The 24,423-nt window shown below is 41.6% G+C and overlaps 2 protein-coding genes across 2 annotated transcripts; both read right to left on the bottom strand.

The window, feature by feature from the left end:
* Positions 1-933: 933 nt before the first annotated feature.
* On the bottom strand, positions 934-15,127 carry LOC139414971 (lysosomal-associated transmembrane protein 4A-like). The gene is made up of 7 exons (XM_071162651.1): positions 14,886-15,127; positions 8,430-8,568; positions 6,096-6,172; positions 5,050-5,172; positions 3,509-3,604; positions 3,085-3,183; positions 934-1,928 (listed from the first exon to the last, which is right to left on the bottom strand). The coding sequence occupies exons 1-7, from the start codon at positions 15,012-15,014 to the stop codon at positions 1,854-1,856; spliced, it is 738 nt and encodes a 245-aa protein (XP_071018752.1). The 5' UTR covers positions 15,015-15,127; the 3' UTR covers positions 934-1,853.
* A 2,271-nt stretch (positions 15,128-17,398) lies between these two features.
* LOC139414970 (syndecan-1-like) lies at positions 17,399-24,340 on the bottom strand. Its single transcript, XM_071162649.1, has 5 exons — positions 24,161-24,340; positions 21,294-21,375; positions 21,046-21,188; positions 20,828-20,942; positions 17,399-20,717 (listed from the first exon to the last, which is right to left on the bottom strand). The coding sequence occupies exons 1-5, from the start codon at positions 24,227-24,229 to the stop codon at positions 20,551-20,553; spliced, it is 576 nt and encodes a 191-aa protein (XP_071018750.1). The 5' UTR covers positions 24,230-24,340; the 3' UTR covers positions 17,399-20,550.
* Positions 24,341-24,423: the final 83 nt, after the last annotated feature.

The raw sequence follows: 24,423 nt of genomic DNA, 5'->3' as shown, positions 1-24,423 counted from the left end.
AGAGACCAAGAGAGAGTGATGGAAGAATATCTACTTCAGTAAGGTGGGCTTTTTAGCATTCATAGCCATGGTTGTCAATTGTACTGCAGAAATGAATGGCCTCACACTAGTACAGTAGGGGGCGGTGCATGCACCTAAAAGTTGGATGTGATCCACCAACGAAATCCAGAAGACATTTCGCCACAGATGGAAACCACAAACCTATCTTTGATCTCCAAAGTTTGGGATTTTCCATAAATTGCGGCCGTGAATCCACCATATGAATAGTTGACGCTCTCGTAATATGGATAACTATTCAAAAGATAGCTGATATGCATTTTTCTAGACACAGTGGGGCAGTAATTGCTATCGCGCAATTATATCAATTTATAAAATGGCAAGATAAGTGAATTTACAAATGATCCAATTATGATAATTCTCCCCCCCCCAAATGGAGGTGCAAAAACAAAAGTTCCCCCCCTATTTTAATTAGCTCCATGTCTCAGGTGGCCAAGTAGACACAAGGCTGTTTGGCTTATCTCGGTCACAAAGAGGAATAACTTTGCAGCTTTTTCTGTTAATAAACAATGCTATGCTGGCAGATGGTAACATTTAAATAAAATCCAGTCCCAAAATAATTGTATATCATAGGAAAAGACACCACATTCACATGGATTTTAACACAGAGGGCAGTTTGGATTTGTCACTTTAAGCCAAAATATATAATAATTTGACTAAGTCAAGTTTTTGACTTAAATCATTGTGCAACATCAGTTATGCGCTGGCTGTCATCTTTCAGCAACAAAAAAAAAGGGGGGGGGGGGGGGGAATTTCGACTGGTATGAGCATTTAACCTGAGTACAGAACTAAATAGGTTCTCAACAAAAAGTAAGGATGTTTCTTTGCTCACATCAGGTAAAAATGAATGGACTCAGTCGGGTAATGGATACAAAATGTTTTTGAATGGTTTATTGAAGCTATTTGTTTCCCACAAGGATCAAAACACAATGTAAAGAAAAAGGCAGAAAGAAACAGTAGCATGGATCCACTACTGTTCACACTAGCTGTTCGTTCCCTTCAGGTGAACCTTACGCTCTCCTTAAAGGGACAGTCCACTTCAAAACCAAAGTTTGTCTGATTTCAGTCCTCCAAAGCGGACTTTTGTTAAATCTTATTATTTCATCTTGACATTGGACAAATGTTGAGGTCTGAAAACATCTGCCAACTGTTGGTGTACTATCCCTTTAACCAGCAGTGTCTGGACGCTTCGAACTGCAACACAATACACTAGCTTGACTAAGCTAACAACGCAAGGTCACAAAGGCGGTGGCGGAGAATGAACATGGCACACAGGTGGCGAATGGATGTCCAAGGCTAAATAAATAAAGGGATAAAGAGAAAGTGCTTCAAACGTCCCAATCAAACTCTTAGACTGAATCAAATCTAGATATTTTAACAAGCAAAAAACTATTCAAGGATAAAGATGAGTTATCATAAGTGGATCGTCTTAAGAGTATTCCTTTTTACATTCACGCGTTATAATATCAATCTATAAGGAAAGGATATTGTTTTTCTAAAGCTGGACTGGTGAAAGGCATTGAAGCGATGGTACTTTCACAATATCCCTTTTTTTATTAAGGCATCAAAAGACGGGGCTAGACAAGGAACGAACAGTCGTAAAGCTTTCATCGCTTTATACACTACACGGCATCTGCCCCTCACTTGTCTACAATATTACGGGGGTTTGAATGTTAGCAAGACTTTATAAAGAGTATCCCTCCTCTCTAGAAATGCATGGTGGAGTCAAAATGACGAGCTCTGGGTGGCCCACACATACATATATATGGGGGTAGAGAGGGGGGGGCACGGGGTCTTCAGGCAGGCATGTAGGGGGGAGGGGGCTCTTTCTCTGGCATCTTCATTGCCATCTCGTAGGTAGGCAGGATGTACTGAGGAGAGAGGGAGAATTATTTTAATTTATCAATCAATTTATAAATATACTGCACACAGTGAGAGGACCAAAGCCATGGACATAATCATATTTGAGACATTTTATATTTTGCTAGATATTTCATCCGTCTAAAACTGGAAAGGAGGGCAGACTGGGTGTACAGTCGGGAAGTATTCAGATCCCTTGACTTTTTCCACATTTTGTTACATTACAGCCTTATTCTAAAATGGATTAAATACATTTTTCCCCCTCATTAATCTACACACAATACACCATAATGACCAAGCAAAAACAGGTTTAGACATTTTTGCAAATGTATTAAAACTAAAACACATACCTTATTTACATAAGTATTCAGACCCTTTGCTATGAGACTCGAAATTGAGCTCTGGTGCATCCTGTTTCCATTGATAATCCTTGAGCTGTTTCTACAACTTGATTGGAGATCCCTGATACTTCAGAGCACTCAGGACCTCGGAAGGTGAACCTTCATCCCAGTCTAACAGGACAATGACCTTAAGCACACAGCCAAGACAACGCAGGACTGGCTTCGGGACAAGTCTCCGAATGTCCTTGAGTGGCCCAACCAGAGCCCGGACTTGAACCTGACCAAACATCTCTGGAGAGACCTGAAAATAGCTGTGCAGCGACGCTCCCCATCCAACCTGACAGAGCTTGAGAGGGTCTGCAGAGAAGAATGGGAGAAACTCCCCAAATACAGGTGTGTCAAGCTTGTAGCGTCATACCCAAGAAAACACAAGGCTGTAATCGCTGCCTAAAGGTTCTTCAACAAAGTACTGAGTAAAGGGTCTGAATACTTATGTAAATGTCAGTTTTTTTATTCTTAATAAATTTGCAAACATTTCTAAACTTGTTTTTGCTTTGTCATTATGGGGTAGTGTGTGTAGGTTGATGAGGGGGAAAAAAAACAACTGCATTTTAGAATAAGGCTGTAATGTAACAAAATGTGGAGAAAGTCAAGGGGTCTGCATATTTTCCGAACTCAATTGAAACCACCTTGCATCCTTGAACGGACTCAGCATGTGAAAGGTATGCCCTCTACTGGTTATGCCACAGTATGCTTCAGAGGTTTGTTTACGTGTGTCATTGACAATTAGTTTGGGACCTGGAGAGTAGGCTTTTCAGACACAAACCTGGGGAGGGGCCATGAAGGTAGGGTAAACAGCACTCTCCTGCACATTCCTGTTGTTGATGTACTTGTAGCAGTTCCACACACTGTTGATCAGGTAAGCCTGGGGGGGGACAGCCAAAATGTTAAGTCTTTCTACCTGAACCAGTAATGCTCAATCCTGGTCCTAGAGAGCTACAGTGTGCAGGCTTGTGTTCTAGCCCAGCTCCAACACCACTGATTCATCTCCAGAAGCTCTATCAACCATCTACTACCTGTCAGTCAAGGTCTATCATCCGTCTACTAAAGTTCAGCCAATGGATTGGGTAAATCAGATCAAGATCTCAGTTACCACTAACAAGTGCAGTAAATCTAAATATTCTTGGGTATCTGGATGGGGGGAAAATAAGTTAAGTATTCAAATGAGTCCATTTTCCAGAAACACACACCTTCGTGATGATGAGGAAGGCGAAGAACACGAGGACGAAGAGCAACAGGCAGCTGGAGTCCATGGAGAGTAGGTTGTCCTTGTAGGGGAAGTCTGGCTGAGACGAAACACACATTCAGCATGTACAGAAACGAAACACCCCATAAAACCAGGGATTGCACTGAAATATGGGCCTACAGAGCATCTTTAGCTTCAGTCCATTGAACATCCCAGTGTTTTTTTCATTTCTCATTCAGATGTCAAATCCATCTGATATAATGGCAGCAGGTCTAATGTAAAGACAGTGGAGACGGTAGTGAGAACACATTGTTAAGCCTCCAGGGGGTATGACAGAGTATGGCCAATACGTTTGCCAGCTAAGTTACCTAAGCATTCTGCAATTACTTTGTTTATTCTGAATATAAAACTATATTGAACAAAAATATAAAAGGCAACCATTTCAAAGATTTTACTGAGTTACAGTTCATATAAGGAAACTTGAAATCAATTCCCGAGGCCCTAATCTATGGATTTCACATGACTGGGCAAGGGCTTTCCCATGGGTGGCCTGGGAGGGCATAGGCCCAACCACTGGGGTGCCCACAAAAGGGCATTATTACAGGCAGAAATACTTGTCAGCACCCCCCCAAGATGATGCCGCAGGTGAAGAAGCCAGATATGGAGGTCCTGGGCTGGAATGTTACACGTGGTCTGCGTTTGAGGCCGGTTGGATGTACTGTGTTGGAGGGCCAGTAGGAGGCACTCTTTCCTCTGGTCTAAAAAATATCCCAATGTACCTGTGTAATGATATTTAATCAGCTTCTTGACATGCCACACCTGTCAAGTGGATAGATTCTCTCGGCAATTGTGAACTGCTCACTAACAGGGAGGTAAACAAATGTACACACTATTTGAGAGAAATAAGCTTTGTGCGTATGGAACATTTCTGGGATCTTTATTTCAGCTCATGGAACATGGGACCAACACTTTACATGTTGCGTTTATATTTTTGTTCAGTATAGAAATTGTAAAAATAATTCATTCAACAACCAGCCACCCATATTGTTTTGGTTTAATTCATTGCTTTCATTGTTGGGGAGGTGGTGGACTAGCCGACAGGCCTGGGGAGTGTGGCGGTCTAGTCGACAGGCCTTGGGGGGGGTGGCGGACTAGCCGACAGGCCTGGGGAGGTGGCGGACTAGCCGACAGGCCTGGGGAGTGTGGCGGTCTAGCCGACAGGCCTGGGGAGTGTGGCGGTCTAGCCGACAGGCCTGGGGAGTGTGGCGGTCTAGCCGACAGGCCTGGGGAGTGTGGCGGTCTAGTCGACAGGCCTTGGGGGGGGTGGCGGACTAGCCGACAGGCCTGGGGAGGTGGCGGACTAGCCGACAGGCCTGGGGAGGTGGCGGACTAGCCGACAGGCCTGGGGGAGGTGGCGGACTAGCCGACAGGCCTGGGGGAGGTGGCGGACTAGCCGACAGGCCTGGGGGAGGTGGCGGACTAGCCGACAGGCCTGGTGGTGGTGGCGGACTAGCCGACAGGCCTGGTGGTGGTGGACTGACTCACCAGCTCTGTCATGTAGTCCTTGATCCGGGGTAGGTAGGTGAGGGAGCTGATGGCCACCAGACAACTCAGAGCAAAGTCAAAGAGCTGGTAGCAGAAGAACGGGATGAGCCAGCCGTCACGATGCTACATGGGGAGGAAGAGTAAACACACGTCATTGACCATACGTGAAATGGCCATCCTTTTACATAAGAGTTTGTCTGGGGGTTTGTCAAGCAAGAAGCATATCTAGCCCTAGCAAAAAAACTAATCTACATTTTGGGTTCTAAGCAATGTTGAGGATGTCACAAAATTCACAGGCATTGAATCAATCTATGTACATCTGTTCTTAGGTCATCAGGACTGGGTATTTAGCAAGGGAGGCTACAGCCAGCAATGGAACTACTCTGACAAACACTGAATACAGGGCATCTACAAGGGTAACCTAAGAGCCTGTATTCACAGCTAAGGCATAACGCTCGTTGCTCACACAAAGATCAACCAAAACCTAGACAATGTGTCATGAAGCTCTATTCAGGTCCACGTCACATATCCATCAAACCTGTCAGTGTGGATGCCCATCAGGTAGGCCTGGTGAGGTAAAGATGATAACATTAGAACAACGTTGTGTAGCAAACTTTCCGCTCACCCTGGTGGGGCTAGTTGAATGCACAAGCAAGGAGTTTGCATGCAGTGAATCTGTTAAAAAGCATTAAGACATAAACAAATATATTGTCCTTTCAGACACCAGGAAGGGACAAAGCACTGCCATCAGAGTTGTGTTCATTGGGGCACATAGGTTTTAAAACATTTTGCAACACAAAGCTCAAAATGAGTGTTTATTATTGGATAACTCCAGGTAGTTCTTCCCCGTTTCAGTTCGCTTTCTTCCATAATGAACATGACCATGGTTGAAGTTCAGTGAGAACTCTCTTTTCAACTTCCTATTTCTCACACTCCTCCAGGGGTAATTGTCATCCCCGCTGTCACAACTTACATTTGTATGCTGGGCTTAGAATATATAAGACATTTGATTGACACACATACAAAATAGATGGATAGAAACTTACAGTAATGGCTCCATAGACCATCATGGCGCTGATAGTGAGCATCAACAGAGAGATTGCGAATCCCACACAGGCATTCTCTATAAGCACAGAGAGAGAAAGTCAGAGAGACTAACAGAGTTCATTCATTAGGGTCAAATACTTGAATATTCAACTACAAACTCAACTTGTAGTAAGTCTTGAAATTAACGTCAGTCAAAGGCGTTGGGAAAATAATTTCCTAAATCTAAAAAATATTAACCCAAATGTTGAATTATCTATAACTAACAATTGAATATAGTGGTATTGTCCTTGTGAGCCATCATGGCTGCCTGGTCTGGGCCAGTTGCATCCCACGATGGGGCCCCACAGAGTGCATTCATGCAACTGTCAGTGAGAGCGTTACTACAGAGGCCCAATTGATTTGTGTGTAACTGAAGCGTCTCCAGGGATGCATTGCCTACTAACTCGCTCTCTTTTAGCATTAGCGTGCTCTGGGGAGCCCTTAGCTTCTCCCACTCAGGCACTCAGTAGCATCAGTGAAGACAACGCACAACAACACAGGCTACGCTAGGCTAATTAATAGGCCTGCCATCTGCTGCGTCGGTCAAGTGCTTCTAACAGCTCACAGCCTCGTGCTGGGCACTAAGTGAGTTGAGGCGAGGCATGTGTGGTTCACTCCAGACTATCAGTCAGACAGTCATTCTAAAGCTGTGCAGGAAGCCGTTTCTCTTCAGAGTGTAACATATCCGATTGTCGTAACGGTAACTGATGCAATCTGCAAGCCATTCCTTCCTAGTAGGGCATTTGAGTGTGACTGAATGAGAAGAGGCGTGTGTAGTCCATGCGGAGCTTCCAAATTCAGTTCTGAAGCTATACATAGTGTGTGTGTGTGTGTGTATCAGAAAAGTCGTCACTGATGCAATCTGTAGCCCAATCCATTACAGTAGATCGTTTAGCATTACGTCCCATGTCTGTCTGAGGCCAGGCTATACATTCATCAGCCTCTGGCAGGCATTCTGGATCGGGGCATCTGCCAACACCAACAGGATAACTGTGTACCTTTCTATGCACGTGTGAAATATCTGATATTACAGTGAAAGATATCAGTGGAAAATAACAGATGGAAATGGTAGTCAAATACAGAACTTTTTCATATTTTTTTTTTAGGTAATTGTAGAAGAGTATTCGGATGGAACAACATCTCTTATTTGGGGCTTCTCCATTTGTTTTCAGCTCTGTTAGAATACTTCAGAAAGGTATCCTGCCTTCCTAACTACCTGGAGGTAATCACAGATCTGAAATGGTTGGATTGGCGACAGTAATAGGGCGCTAACGTCGTTTAATACCGATCCAATTGCTTATAGATTTGTGCTTACCACAAGGACACAAGAAAGGAAAGATGCATTTTCAAGCCCTCTTCTAACAGGGGCCCTCTAACAAACCTTGTACTTTGATATCACAAAAATATCACACTGCAGGTCACGGCGGTTCAGTCCCTCATGTTTTGTCTGTAAACAATATCCTTTATTTAGACCGTAGGTGGGAGTCCTAGAAAAGGATAGACAGCATTGAAAGTGTCATACCAGGGATTCGTACCTCTAACGCGGTGCGATGTCATACCATTGCTTGTCCGAAGTCGTCTGTGTTAGCTCCAAACTGGCTCGCAACCTTCTTAAAAACACGTCAACCAAGTGGGAAGAGGCTGTCTAGAAATGGCACCCATGAAGCCACAGCAGTGCCAGGCTTTGGATTTACATAGAGCCCCCCCCCCTCCCCCCTTCTTTTGGCACAGCCCTGCTCTGTGTGTGCGCGTGTGTTGTGGAGGTGGTTCAGGCGCTGCCCACAAGCACCAAGCCCCTTCAGCTCTTACTGAGTCACTTTCTGGGAAATGAAGAGTCCTTGTGCAACCAAGCCAAATAAACAACGTAACCGCACCGAATAAACTAAACAGCCAGCCAGCCACAGAGAGCACAGCTCAGCGCTGCCCAGCTCCAGGTTATGTATTAAAATCCTGATTTTACAGGCTTTGAGCCTGTGACAAAATAAAAGTTCTACCTAAATCAGTCCGTCGTATAGGGCTGAAAGGTTAAAGAAGCAGGCATTTGACTAAAGTTATCAATGCTGGATGAGAAGGAGATTGGTGTGTGTGTGTGTGTGTGTGTGAGAGAGCTATGAGGTACCAGTCCAGAAAAAGTACTGCAGCTTTGCTAACAAATACCAACATCGGGAGACTATGCTAAATCATGCCAGCTACTGCCTTTTGGGAAGATAAACATAGATTATCGTGGATGCTGTCACTACTGGCCTACGTAGACAACTCAAGTTGAACCAAACATGAAGATACAATGAACTAACCCTTTAAGACATTCCCCTCCACCTGGAGGGTGTGGCTAAAGTAGTGCTCGATAACCTCATATTGCAGGTCCACAGTGGGCACGTTCTCTGGGTGGGTCACGGCCACGGTCAGCAGAATGCCCATCAACAGGTTCACCACCTGGAGAGACAGAAAGGCATTGTTACACTATGTCCTTCAACACATAGCCTGGCCCTAGATCGGTTTGTGCTGGTTTGCCAACTCCTATAATGTGGCGTGAGTGACAATGACCATAGGAGTTGTCAAGACATTACAAACAGATCTGAAACCAGGCTAGGATACAGTCTGTTGTAGATGAGAACATTGATATTTTGTGACATACTAGGTTTCTGTTTCCACAGATAAGCAACAAATTACACTTCATTTTATTTGAAAAAAACAAGTCGCTCTCATTAGGAAGAGCCTAAATAATAGTTATTATTACCAGGTGGTTTGTATGGTTGCTAGAAGTCCTTTTCCCCTAATCTGTTTAATGGACTTTCCCTGTCAAAGTGTATGTTATATTTAAAATAAATCCCTCTCACACATTGCATAATATATTTAATGATTAGACTTGTGATATAGGCCTCGGTCATCAATGTATCCAGAGGTTTTGCCAACAACCGTTGTGAATGACGACAGATGGATCAAATGGGTCTTTTTACACTTGTCAACTGTTGATGTTAAATCATGATGCACTGTTACCCATCTTCACTGTGCAAAACAAAACACTCCAAGAGAGGTTAACACTTGTGGTTACGATCCCTCTGTAATTCTCACTTCTTATAATACATATATCAAGTGTTAAAAATGTTTAAAAAAAACACGAGACGGAGAAAGTGAAAATCCCGCAGGTGAAGAAGGCGGATGTGGAGGTCCTGGGCTGGAGTGCTTAAGTGTGGTCTGTGGTTGGTCTGCGACATTCAATTCTCTGGGAACAGCTCTGGTGAACATTCCTGCATTCAGAATGCCAATTACACGCTCCCTCAACTTGAGACATCTGTGGCATTGTGTTTTGTGACAAAACTGCACATTTTAAAAAGTGGCCTTTTATTGTTCCCAGAACCTGTGTAATTATCATGTTGTTTAATCAGCTTCTTAATATGCCACACCTGTCAGGTGGATGGATTAGCTTGGCAAAGGAGAAATACTCACTGTGTTGTAGAGTGGTGGCCTGTTGCCAGATAATTTAATGTTAATTTCTCTACCATAAGCCACCTCCAACATAATTTTTGAGAATTTGGCAGGACGTCCAACTGTCCTCAACTGCAGACCATGTGTAACCACGCTAGCCCAGGACCTCCACATCCGCCTTCATCACCTGCGGGATCGCCACCTGATGAAACTGATTTTGCACAACCAAAGAATTTCTGCACAGTCTCAGGAAAGTGCATCTGCGTGCTCATCGTCCTCACCAGTCTTGACCGGACTGCAGTTTGGCGTTTTAAGCTTCTTCAGTGGGAAAATGCTCACCGTTGATGACCACTGGTATGCTGGAGAAGTGTGCTCTTCACAGATGTATCCCTGATTCAACTGTACCGAGTAGATGGCAGACAGGGTGTATGGCATCGTGTGGGTGAGCGGTTTGCTGATGTCGACGTTGTGTACAGAGTGCCCCATGGTGGCAGTAGGAATATGGTCAATGTTCCTGCCCTATTCCATGGGACTGCCAGGCAGAAGAAACATCAGCCCACACAGAGAAACATGAGATTGCATTTCATTCAACTTTCTCAAGTTTTCCCCATTAGTTAACACTATCAACATTTCCCTTTACTGTGGGAATTGTGATCAAAACAACACAATAGCCAGTTCCAATGCTACATACTGAAAAAAAAAAAAAACTATGCAAGACTTAGTATGCAAAATTAACAATGCAAGAGATTTTGTTGTAGGCAGAACGCATCGGAGTAGGATTCTATTGCATTGACTGGCACGACTCAGGCCCATACTCTACACAAATCAGTGCACCATAACAAATAAGAGCTGCAGTCGGGCCTATATGCAAAAGGCACTTCGCCATATATGGATCTGTGCCATTCACTTTGAACTGGACTGTGTTTACAACATGAGCGGTTGTCAGTAGATGTGCTTGTTTTGAGAGCAAAGCGACAGCTACATGTAGCGGTGTGCACATTTGTACATATCCTTTGCTACTTAGTGAGTTATTACATCATTTGTAGTCAGCAATGTGGGAGTGTTTGCCTCCTCCTACAAGGGCACAAGGTGTGCATTTCTAAACATCTTTGAAGCGAGTCATAGCTTTTTTTTGTCATAAAAAGGGACAGTGTTGTATTTTGAGGCAGGCTTGAATAAGCTAAGTAGCCAATAGGCGGAGGGTAGCATACATTTGTCTGATTTTCTGTAATAATGGTATGGGAATTATGATGCATTTTCGTTCATCAAAGAACAACATTTTCAGTCACCTTGTCTGAAAAACAAGTGGATAAACAGGTTAATGTCAAGCCCTGCATGTTTTGTTTCTTCACAAAGTCTCAAGGAATGTAGGCCTACATTGACCACCACACTGCTACTGTTGGCTTAACGATAGAACAGCTATTTCCATGTTAAAATGTTATGGGATGCATTTTCTCCATTGTTTTTGATGGTAGGCCTACATTATGATCAAATAGCCCCAGTAGCCTACTTGATCACTGTTAAAACTAACTTAAAGTGGGTACAACCACAGTGTTCACAGGAAGTTGCACAGCATTTTAAATGTTCAAGTTTGCGCTCGGCAGACCTGAATCTTGCTCAGTGATGAAAAACATTTGAGGGAACATTGGTTATGCTGTGGGCAGGTTATGCTGTGGGCAGGTTATGCTGTGGGCAGGCATAAGCTACGGGCAAAGAACACAACAGCATTGTATCGACGGCAATTATGAATACAGAGATACGGTGATGAGATCATGAGGCCCATTGTCGTGCCATTCATCCACCGCCATCACTTCAAGTATCAGCATGATAATGCACGTCCCCATGTCACAAGGATCTGTACACAATTCCTGAAAGCTGAAGCTGAAAATGTCCCAGTTCTTCCATGGCCTGCATACTCAGCAGACAAGTCACCCATTGAGCATGTTTGGGATGCTCTGGTTTGATGTGTACAACAGCGCGTTCCAGTAAATATCCAGCAACTTTGCACAGCCATTGAAGAGGAGTGGGACAACATTCCACAGGCCACAATAAACAGCCTGATCAACTATATGCAAAGGAGAAGTGTCCCAATGCATGAAGTAAATGTTCACACCATACACTGACTGGTTCTCTGATCCATACTCCTACTTTATTTTTAAAGGCATAAAAAAAAATTCTGTGACCAACAGATGCATACCTGTATTCCCAGTCATGTGAAATTGATAGATTAGGGTCTAATCAATGTATTTCAATTGACTGATGTCCTTATATGAACTATAACTCAGTAAAATATATTAAATTGTTGCATGTTGTGATTATATTTTTGTTCAGTGTATCCAGCTAACTAGGTACTGGTAGCTAACTAACTAGGTACTGGTAGCTAACTAACTAGGTACTGGTAGCTAGCTACCGCTAGCACTAGCTACCGCTAGCACTAGCTACAGCACCGGCACCAGATGTGCATGGGAGGGAGCTGAAAGGAGACGGGTGTAATTGCAGACCGAAATTCAAGGTGTGCCTACATCAGAGCTGCCAATTCTCACACATTGGCTGTGAGACACGCACATTTGACCCTCTTCAAGCCACACCTAATATCTCACACATTGAAAACAACTGCATTTATTTTCCTAATTTGTACATTAGCGCGTTAACTGTGCTCCAAATCTTTTGGAAATCAAAGCATCTGCGCCTACAATTTAACATCATGAGCGGGACCACTATCACCGTCCTGTCTTGCCACAGCACTGTGAACCACAGCACATTGAAGCAAATGATTGGTATAGTTATGTGAAGGATCAAGGGGATTGGATGCATGTTTTAAAGAAACACCCCTCAAGATTAGAGTGTAGCTGAGTTTATTAAACTGTAAAAAGAGCAGCATGGTAGCTGTGTTTTATATCAAATGTCAACAGAATTAAGTTGTTGTTACTCCCGTCCATAAATCTATTGCAGAATGCAGCCTTTTGACAGCATGTACTAACGTCAATTTAACCTGCACCTGCATTAGTTCCCTCGTTTGTTTATTTTTTACCTTTATTTAACTAGGCAAGTTAGTTAAGAACAAATTCTTATTTTCAATGACGGCCTATTGGCATTTAGGCTGAGATAACAAAATGGGAGCAGACAGACCTACAGTATGTTGTAGCAGGGAAGTTTGGTAGGGTGACCTGATTTGGAACTATGACAATAATTGTGTCAGATTGTGAACCCAAAAGTGTACGTTTGATTCTAAAGAGGATGGAAAATAATTTGGTTAGGGTGTAGTGGTAGATGTATGTCTTATTTTTTATTATCAATTTATTTAGTCTGATCAGTAGAACAATTCTAATTCTTAACAATGGGCTAAAATACAGGATAATTACTGTGCTTGTCAGCAAGAACACTACTGTTATTCCCCAAACTTGTATTATTCCATTTTGCTAGTGGAATTACCCATTTGAAATATGATATACCTCTTGTGTCTTTCAAAACGAATTATGTATTATTGTAGCCATTCAGTGACAGTTTTGAATAAGTCATACAAATAAGCAAAAGGATGTTAAATACTCCAGGAATTAAATATAATTTTTACAGTTTAGTATTGTGCACATGCTAGGCAGAGATGGTAGGGGGACTCACCTCATAAATACATATTTTGTCTATGTAGAGGATGTCAAGGATATTCAACTAGTAGACATAAACCTCCTAAATATTGATATTCTTTCAAATGTTCTTGAAGGTTGGGTGATTGAGAAATGAATTGTTATAACAAGAACATTTTTGAACACCCAGCACTTGGAAAACATAGATCAGGGGTGACCAACCCTCCTGGATAGCAAGCAGGGTTTTCTTCCAGACCTATTTTAAAGAGATAGCTAGTTCACCCAAATTACAAGATGTTTGTGTCCTTACCTTGAAAGCAGTCTATGGACAAGGAGACTGCAATCTATGATTTGGCTACCCTTTGCCATCAACCTTTACAGGATTGGTGGGTCCCCCACGGGACGGTTGAGCTAATGTAGGCTAACGAGATTAGCATGAGGTTGTAAGTAACAAGAACATTTCCCAGAACATAAACCTATCTTATATTGTCAGAAAGCTTAGATTCTTGTTAATCTAACTGCACTGTCCAATTTACAGTAGCTATTACAGTGAAAGAATATCATGCTATTGTTTGAGGAGAGTGCACAGTTATGAACTTGAAGTTATTAATAAACCAATTAGGCACATTTGGGCAGTCTTGAGACCATTTTTAACAGAAATGCAATGGTTCATTGGATCAGTATAAAACTTTGCACATACACAGCTGCCATCTAGTGGCAAAAAAACACATTTTTTCTTTGTATTATCTTTTACCAGATCTAATGTGTTATATTCTCCTACATTCATTTCACATTTCCACAAACTTCAAAGTGTTTCCTTTCAAATGGTATCAAGCATATCCTTGCTTCAGGTACCGAGCTACAGGCAGTTAGAAATGGGGTATGTCATTCTAGGCAAATTTTTTTAAAGAAAGGTTCCGATCCTTGAGAGGTTTAAAAAATAATGTTTTAACTCCTGTGCAGAGCACTACACACAACTTTCTACCTGAGAACAGGGATCAAGCCCGGTTTCCAATCTTCCCACTTTTTCTACAGTCTCCCTAGCTAATTTCATTACTGTCTGAATACTTCTCAAACAATGTAAAAAAAAATGTTAGAATTTTTTTTTGCATACTTTAAAATTTCATCCCCTCAAAGTGGTCGAATGTTGAGTGTTCATTTAATGTTCAAAGCATCCTGAATACACCTGATCTGTGTTTTTTATTTTTTCACCCTGGTCATAGGCCTAACCCAATACGCAGAATTGCAGTAAATTAGCTTTAAAACAGTAACATATTCCCAGTCCCCCTTCTAGGGACTCTGTCAAGGGGCAATGAAATCCATTTAGCAAATCTCACTCCAGTTTTCTTCAAAAGTTGTCAGCCCTGCCCGAATTGCGTGCCGCAATCACACTATTGGCTGAAAGTCCCTAGCGGGTAACGTTGACACTTAGCTAATTAACTAATTTAGCTAACGTTAGTTAACTATCCGATTACATGTGCTAGTTAGTTAGCTAATACAGGAACAGTTACATAATCTAGTTGACAATATGTTCCAAAGTAGGGCACGCATTCAGATATCAAAGTGACTTTCTCGACAAATAGTAGCTTCGGTTTAACTTACTGGTAACAAGCTAGCTAGTTAGTTAGTACAACGGCCTACTATCGACAGTGCAATGGCAACGATGGGGTACTGCAACATGACTGCAACGAAGCTAACGTTAGCACAATCTAAAAGCAAGGCGACCATTTGTATAGTACGTACCATGTACCAAGTGCCGAGAATGATGGTTCCCGTCCTGACATGGCAACACCCACAGCATCTCGTTGTGTAGCGCCTGTGTCGATTCGGTTTAAAATGGTGCATGTCTTCCTCTAAAGTAGGGATAAACATCGCTGAAGCTGCGCTATGAAGAAAGCCTGCACCATCAACAACGGACAGTGTTATGAAGCGCCCACTTATATGACTGGCGTGGTGAAAGAAAACACAAACTATACCCTGTTTTGATTGACAGACAATTTGGCCATTAGTAGAGCTGAGATGGTGAACATCAACAAATCAGCTGCCACAGCTCACACTGACAAATACTCAGAACTGTCCCCTGTGGCCCAGGGGTTGAGGGTGATGATGGGGAGGGAATACAACACCATCATCAGTTTCCATTCTCTCACATCAGTTTCCCATCTCTAAAAGACGATATGCTCTCCAAAAAATAAAACAAACTGCTCTTTGTTATTCAGAAAATGTTATTGTTCTACCCTTACACACTTAACATCTCTCACCTCTGCTTTTTGGTGATTAAACGAGTTACAATATGCAGAGAATCTATAAACATGAATAGAATCCATAACTAAAGTGGATGCATAGTTGCATACAGTATTCAGGTCAATGGCAGGGCAATGCAGAAGTCTTTTGGTGTGTTTGGCTATTGTTGCTGTTGTTTTTGTTTCCATGTATCCCAGTTAATGCTGCAATGATGGAATGATGGATAAATGGTAAAACAACAATGAACTACAGTGCCTTCAAAAATAATTCACACGCCTTGACCACATTTTGTTATGTTCAGCCTGAATTTTGAATTTATTAAAATTAGATTTTGTCTTACTGGCCTACATACAATACCCCATATTGTCAAAGTGGAGTGATGTTTTTAGAAATGTTTACAAATTCATGTAAAATGAAAAGCTGAAATGTCTTATGTCAAAATATTCAACTCCTTTGTCATGGCAAGCCTAAATAAGTTCAAGAGTACAAATGTGCTTAACATGTCACATAATGAGTTGCATTTAATGGCTACCTCATCTCTTTACCCCACACATACAATAATCTCTAAGGTCCCTCAGTCGAGCAGTGAATTTCAAACAGATTCAACCACAAAGACCAGGGAGATTTTCCAATGCCTCGCAAAGAAGGGCATTTAAAAAGCAGACTTTGAATATATCCCTTTGAGCATGGTGAAGTTATTAATTACACTTTGTATGGTGTATCAATACACCCAGTCACTACAAAGATACAGACGTCCTTTCTAACTCAGTCTTCAGAGAGTAAGGAAACCGCTCAAAGATTTCGCTATGGGGCCAAGGGTGATGTTAAAACCGTTACAGAGGTTAATGGCTGTGACAGGAGAAAACTGAGGATGTATCAATAACATTGCAGTAACTCTACAATACTAACCTAATTGACAGAGTGAAAAGAAGGAAGCCTGTATAGAATAAACATATTCCAAAACATGCACCCTGTTTGCAACAAGGATCGAAAACAATACTGCAAAAAATGTGGCAAAGCAATCAAGTTTTTGTCCTGAATACAACGTGCTAAGTTTTAGGCAAATCCAATACAACACATTACTGAGTACCACTCTCCATATTTTCAAGCGAAGTGGTGGCTGCATCATGTTATGTTATTTCATTTTCAATACATTTGCAAACATTTTTAAAAACATGTTTTCATTTTGTCATAATGAATTATTGTGTGTAGATGGGTGTAATAAGTCAAGGGGTATGAATACTTTCTGAAGGCACTGACTGTATGTAGCACAAAGACCATGTATGCCAGACTAAGGGTATTACATGTGACAAATTCAACTGAGATCCAGTCAGATTATTCCTACTTTGAGCCCTAGATGGCAGGACAGCAATAGTGAGACCAAGGTTTTCAAGACAAACTCTGAAGTCAGAGGCAGCAATGTGTTATCAGGTCAATTTGTTCAGTGGTGAAAAGTAATTAAGTAAAAATACTTTAAACTATTTCTTAAGTATTTTGGGGTAGTATGTGTACTTTACTATTTATATTTTTGACAACTTGTACTTTTACTTCACTACATTCCTAAAGTAAATAATGTACTTTTTACTCCACATATTTTTCCTGGCACCTAAAGGTACTAGTTACATTTTTTATGTTTAGCAGGACAGGAAAATTGTCAAATTCACACACTTATCCAGAAAACATCTCTGGGCATCCCTACTGCCTTTGATCTGGCGGACTCAATAAACACAAATGCTTAATTTGTAAATTATTTCCAAGTTTGGAGTGTGCCCCTGGCTATCCGTAAATTAAATTTTAAAAATACAATTATGCTGTTTGGTTTGCTTAATATAAAACATAGAAACTTCTTTATGACCTCGGTGATTCAGAGTCAGAGAGATAGATGGTTATTATATGGCTCTGCTTTGTGATAAGGTGCTTCTCACTGTTGCAACACAAGGAGTGTATTGTGTTAGGGAGGTCAATTTCCGCTCCTATTTAAGCAATAAGGGATTAGACATAGGACAAACAACTACAAGGTACACTTTAGTCTCAAGGCCACACTATATTAATTACATTCAACACAGTTGTATGTAAAGTGTCCATTACATCAAGGTGTATAATATCCACACAGTACACGCACACATGTTACAGATAACATAATACAAATGTGGAACAGTAATACAAAATGTACTTTGATTTTAAATAAACCTGTTCCTTACTCTAAAAAAAACTTGTAATTACATGTGTAGGATCTTAATGTGACCAGTTTCTCACAGCAGGAAAATAAACCTTAAGCAAAAGGAAATCTGAGTTATTGTGTGGATTATAATTAAGAAATATTTGTTGAGATTGATTCATTTTTAGTAAGGGCAAATATATATTAAAATTGAAATTAAAACTTTAGAAACCTTTTTGATAACACTTTACTTGACACCCAGTGTCATAACATGTTATGACACGGTCATAACCATGTCATAAAATGTCATAACAGGTGACATAACTTGTCATAACCTGTCATATGGTCATGACACTGTCATGACTCATATATTTACACCTGCTGTGACATATACACTGAATAAAAACAAACGCAACATGCAACAATTTCAAAGATTTTCCTGAGTTACAGTTCATACAAGGAAATCAGTCCATTGAAAAAAATGAATTAAGCTCTAATCTATGGATTTCACATGATTGGGAATACAGAAATGCTGTTGGTCACCGATACCTTAAAAAAAGGTATGGGCGTGGATCAGAAAACTTGTCAGTATCTGGTTTTGCAGCATTACACATCTCCTTTGCATAGAGTTGATCAGGCTGTTGATTGTGGCCTGTGGAATGTTGTCCCACTCCTCTTTAATGGCTGTGCGAAGTTGCTGGGTATTGGCGGGAACTGGAACACGCTGTTGTACACGTCGATCCAGAACATGCTCAATGGGTGACATGTCTGGTGAGTATGCAGGAAAATTTTCAGCTTTCCAGAATTGTGTACAGATCCTTGCGACATGGGGCCGTGCATTATCATGCTGAAACATGAGGTGATTTGATGGTAGTGGATGAATGGATCTCATCACGGTATCCCTGTGCATTCAAATTGCCAACGACAAAATGCAATTCTGATTGTTGCCACTGGCACCATGGGACACTCTGTTAACAACATTGACATTAGCAAACCGCTCGCCCACATGACGCCACACGTGGTCTGCGGTTGTGAGACCATTTAGACGTACTGCCAAATTCTCTAAAATGACATTGTAGACGGTTTATGGTAAATAAATTAACATACAATTATCTGGCAACAGCTCTGGTGGACAATCCTGCAGTCAGCATGACAATTGCACTCTCCCTCAAAACTTGAGACATTTGTGGCATTGTATTGTGTGACAAAATCACACATTTTAGTGGCATGTTGTCCCCAACACAAGGTGCACCTGTGTAATGGTCATGCTGTTTAATCAGCTTCTTGATCTGCCACACCTGTCAGGTGGATGGATTATCTTGACAAATGAGAAATGCTCACTAACAGGGATGTAAACAGATTTGTGCACAATATTTGCGAGAAATAAGCTTTTTGTGCATATGGAACATTTCTGGGATCTTTTATTTTAACTCATGAAACATGGGACCAGTTAAGGTCACAGTTATGAAAACTTCAGACACTAAAGAGGCCTTTCTACAGACTCTGACAAACACCAAAAGAAAGATGCCCAGGGTCCCTGCTCATCTGCGTGAATGTGCCTTAGGCATGCTGCAAGGAGGCATGAGGACTGCAGATGTGGCATGGGCAACAAATTGCAATGTCCGCACTGAGACACCTAAGACAGTGCTACAGGGAGACAAGAAGGACAGCTGATCGTCCTCTCAGTGGCAGACCACGTGGAACAACACCTGCACAGGATCGGTACATCTGAACATCACACCTGCAGGACAGGTACAGTATGGCAACAACAACTGCCCGAGTTACACCAGGAATGCACAATCCCTCCATCGGTGCTCAGACTGTCCGTAATAGGCTGAGAGAGGCTGGACTGAGGGCTTGTAGGTCTGTTGTAAGGCAGGTCCTCACCAGACATCACCGGCAACAACATCACCTATGGGCACAAACCCACTGTTGCTGGACTAGACAGGACTGGCAAAATGTGCTCTTCTCTGATGAGTCACGTTTTTTTCTCACCAGGGATGATGGTCGGATTCGTGTGTATCGTTGAAAAAATGAGCTTTACACCGAATGCTGTACTCTGGAGCGGGATCGATTTGGAGGTGGAGGGTTCGTTATGGTTTGGGGCAGTGTGTCACAGCATCATCGGACTGAGCTTGTTGTCATTGCAGGCAATCTCAACGCTGTGCATTACAGGGAAGACATCCACCTCCCTCATATGGTACCCTTCCTGCAGGCTTATCCTGACATGACCCACGAGCATGACATTGCCACCAGCCATACTGCTTGTTCTGTGTGTGATTTCCTGCAAGACAGGAATGTCAGTGTTTTGCCATAGCCAGCGAAGAGCCCGGATCTCAATCCCATTGAGCACGCCTGGGACCTGTTGGATCGGAGGGTGAGGGCTAGGCCCATTCCCCACAGAAATGTCCGGGAACTTGCAGGTGCCTTGGTGGAAGAGTGTAGTAACATCTCACAGCAAGAACTGGCAAATCTGGTGCAGTTCATGAGGAGGAGATGCACTGCAGTACTTAATGCAGCTGGTGGCCACACCAGATTCTGACTGTTATTTTTTTATTTTGACCTCCCCCCCTTTGTTCAGGGACACATTATTCAATTTCTGTTAGTCACATGTCTGTGGAACTTGTTCAGTTTGTGTCTCAGTTGTTGAATCTTATGTTCATACAAATATTTACACGTTAAGTTTGCTGAAAATAAACGCAGTTGACAGAGAGAGGACGTTTCTTTTTTTGCTGTTTATTATGTGTCATGACAGTGTTGTGACCATATGACAAGTTATGTCAGCTGTTATGACGTATTATGACATGGTTATGACCATGTTATCTGTTATGATGCTGGGTGTCAAGTAAAGTGTTACCGTCTTTTTAAACCTCGAATACACCACAAGTTTGCATTTTCTGCTGTGAATTTTCTCCTGGCGCAAACCCAACCAACTCCTTTCTCTCAAAAATGAACTCTTCAAACAAATCTGCTGGGTTGAGACATTATTTTGTCTTTGAGGGGAAGTTACGGAATAAACTCCTCCTTGGTCTTCGGTTTCTGATATCCTCCGTTAGATGTGTTTTTCTGGTTGACAGTGTAGCCTCCCTCATCTTTCTTCTTCATGTTATAGACCATGAGTGTTAACAGGGAGGCAGCCAAGGCCAGTCCCACCACTCCTCCTGCAATAATAGCTGCAAAGAGGAAGAATAAGAAGGTTGGGCTACTTGTACCTCAGCGCATCTGTCAGTTGATATGGAGGAAATAATATACCAAATAATATACTCAATAAGTTGGATGTTACCTGCAAGAGCTTCTTTGTTTGCTAGAAGACCCCCGCTCTTTGCCACATTGCCAATGGCTGATCCGTTGTTGTCATCTAGCTTAGGCCTCTTGTCAAAGGTCAAGTCTGAGTCCTCCTAAAGACACAAAAAAGATGGGATACTCACACGTTTTTTCACCTCTATCAAGAGAGAACATATTTTGCTCATAGTGAATTCTTAAAAGACTAAAATGACCTACTGATATTTTATTTCTGGTGTTGTCTGTCATTATAATGGGGACGGTTTTATCCTCTTCATCAATGGCATTGAACATTAAGTCATCTTCACTCATTGTCATTGTAAATGTTGAGATAGTGGTAAACCTCACTGAGCCTTTGGACACTGAAGGGAGTGGAAGCAGAAATGTTTACTAAGAAATGTGAAACCCACAGACATAGACAGACAGACACACACACACACCCTGACACACACAATGAATAGGATTACCTTCTGCCCGTTCCCCTGAACCTGAGCCAGAACTTTCCAGATCATGTCCCGATCCATCCAGGTCTTCTGGAGGAATAGAATACTGAGTACAAGGAAAAACAATACACGTACAACTTCAGTGTGGAAATGACCCCAGAAGTCCAACATAAGGCCAGTGTCCATAGAAGCCAATTACTGTGTACCTCTATACCAGTGTTGTGGAGTAATAAACTCTATGTAGTTCAACTAGTCATTTAATTACATTTTACAGTAGCTTGGTGGTAGTTGAACTAAATTAAATTCTAGGTTGTGTTTTCATTAGTTATTTACTTTGTCATGTAACGGTGTACAGTGCATACGGAAAGTATTCAGACCCCTTGACTTTCGATTATAGGCTCAAAATGTCCAGAAACAAAGAGCTTTCTTCTGAAACTCATCAGTCTATTCTTATTCTGAGAAATCAAGGCTATTCCATGTGAGAAATTGCCAAGAAACTGAAGATCTCGTACAAAGCTGTGTACTACTCCCGTCACAGAACAGCGCAAACTGTCTCAACTGGCAGGTTCATTAAATAGTACACGCAAAACACCAGCCTCAACGTCAACAGTGAAGAGGTGACTCCGGTTTGTTGGCCTTCTAGGCAGAGTTCCTCTGTCCAGTGTCTGTGTTCTTTTGCCCATCTCACTCTTTTCTTTTTATTGGCAAGTCTGAGTTATGGCTTTTTCTTTGCAACTCTGCCTAGAAAGCCACCATCCTGCAGTCGGCTCTTCACTGTTAGAGCCAGTTTGCTCTGTTCTGTGAAAGGAGTAGTACACAGCGTTGTACGAGATCTTCAGTTTCTTGGCAATTTCTCACATGGAATAGCCTTGATTTCTCAGAATAAGAATAGACTGACGAGTTTCAGAAGAAAGGTCTTTGTTTCTGGCCATTTTGAGCCTGTAATCAAACCCACAAATGCTGATGTTCCAGATACTCAAGAAGTTTAAATAAGATTGTTTTTAAAATAAATTTGCAAAAGAATCCCAAAACCTGTTTTCATTTTGTCATTGTGGGGTATTGTGTGTAGATTGTTTTTCTTCAAATGTAATATATTTTAGATAAATCTGTAACGTAACAAAATGTGTCAAATGAAGAGGTCTGAATACTTTCCGAATGCACTGTATCTAACTACAAGAACTATGCACACTTTTTTTTGCAAAAACAAAATATGGGTGAAGTAGGCAAGAATTCTTTATTTGTTGCTTAGATTTGCATAATTATCACTTGAAACAGTGTTTAATAGGCTAAATTCCACATTGTTAACATATGACCCCAAAGTGATCTGTTCTTGTGGTTTGTAGTCTGACATTTTAGATTTACATATAATTTTTCAGAAAGTAGTGAACTACTTTTTCATAGTCACTTTAGTGAAGTAAACTATATGTTTCTTTAGGATAGCTTTAGTGTAGCTTAACTTCTTCCAGTGTGAAGTAATTGGTAGTTTGGTAAACTATACTTTCAGAGTAGACTCCCCATCACTGCTCTGTATCATTACCTCTCACTGGCGAGGAGGATTGTCACAGAAACAGAAAACAAGGAGTATTTATGACATTTTCATGGTAGTTTTAATGATTTACTGGCTGAATAGTATTTACAGGGTTAACTTTCATGCAACCCTTTGAAACCATGTCATACTAGATTAAGGACTGCAAGAGGAAAGGCTAAAACAATATTGTCTCAATAACACAGAGCTGTGAGTCAGCCAGTGACTCATGAGGTCTGAAGTCCAGTGCTACGCCAACAACTCGTCGCCCCACCAGCAACACAACATGGCCGATACGTAATGACTCAGGATGAGGCACTGCCGGCAAGCTGCCACTGTCCTATAAAAACACCCCGAGGGGACAATACAGAGACTGTAGGGACAACAGCAGTGGCTGGATTTTTACAATGTAAATGAGTGTCAACACACTACAGATTAACCCAGTAAGATAACAAACAGAACATTGGATCTTTTGTATGCCAGGAAATGGTTGGTAGAAGAGTGATTCACAACAGAAACCCCCATGAAGTGTCAGACAGAATCGACTGAGTGGCTAGAGCCTAGAACTAATAGGGGCATCAATTTGGAAAATAAAATGTTTAATTTGATGTTTCTTATGACATTGTTTTACTAATTGAAGATATAGAATTAGGCCAGGATTTTCTCAGTATCATGGTGACATCACCACCTTCACTCCTGCAGCCCTGTGAAATTAATCTCTTCACAATAATGGTTAGTGATGTACACTCAGTTTAATCCATGACAGTATCATCACACATGAACAAACACTTAAAATGTAACAGTAATCCTGCATATTGAGAAGAAAAATGACAACAGATGTACTTTTCAGATCGGAATCTTACCATTTTTCACCTAAAATGTGTATGTGATTGAGTGGAGTCCATACTTTGTTAGGCTTGGTCAAAAGGTTGTATTCAAATTCCATCCCTTGAAAGCCTATCCGAGAGCTGATCCCCTAGCCTATCAAAATCTTAATGAAGTTCAACTGCCTGATATCTTATCAGGTAATGCATAATTGGTGTTAGGTCTAATGATACAATTCCAATGGCATACATACTGTAAATACTTTCTTCTTAACTTTGGATTGATGGGAATGGGATCGTAAGTACGCATTTCAAGGTAAAGGCTGCACCTGTTGTATTCGGTGTGTGACCAATAAAATTTGATTTGATAAAATTCACAAGCAATCGATCACACGGTATTCATATTTCAAGCTGCATATATATCCCAAAGCCTATGTTCATTCACTGCAGTCGTAGCAAAGGCGACCAAGAAAAGAACACTGCACAAAAACATTAATGACAAGTAAATGACATTGACATGAGAAGTATACCAGTCTACTCACCGATGTGGTTATTGCAGGTAAACATGCGCCCATAGCAAACAGTAAAGTGGAAATCACTAAAGTCCTCATTGTATCTTGTCGTCTGCAATGATTTTATTACTACCAGTGTAGGTCTTAAAATGTATTTTCCGTCTCATAGTAGTACAGGTGTACGTTAAACCTACCTGTGGCGGGATTCAAGGCCCCGCCCTCTGTTTACAGAGGCAAATAGTGAGAATGTCAGAGTCGGACACACAGGATCAGAGTAAGAAAAATCTTGACTC

The sequence above is a fragment of the Oncorhynchus clarkii genome, chromosome 8 (assembly GCF_045791955.1).
Source record: "Oncorhynchus clarkii lewisi isolate Uvic-CL-2024 chromosome 8, UVic_Ocla_1.0, whole genome shotgun sequence".
NCBI classification, from domain to species: domain Eukaryota; kingdom Metazoa; phylum Chordata; class Actinopteri; order Salmoniformes; family Salmonidae; genus Oncorhynchus; species Oncorhynchus clarkii.
Note: the sequence above shows the minus strand (reverse complement) of the source record. Positions and strands in the feature narration are given on the sequence as shown.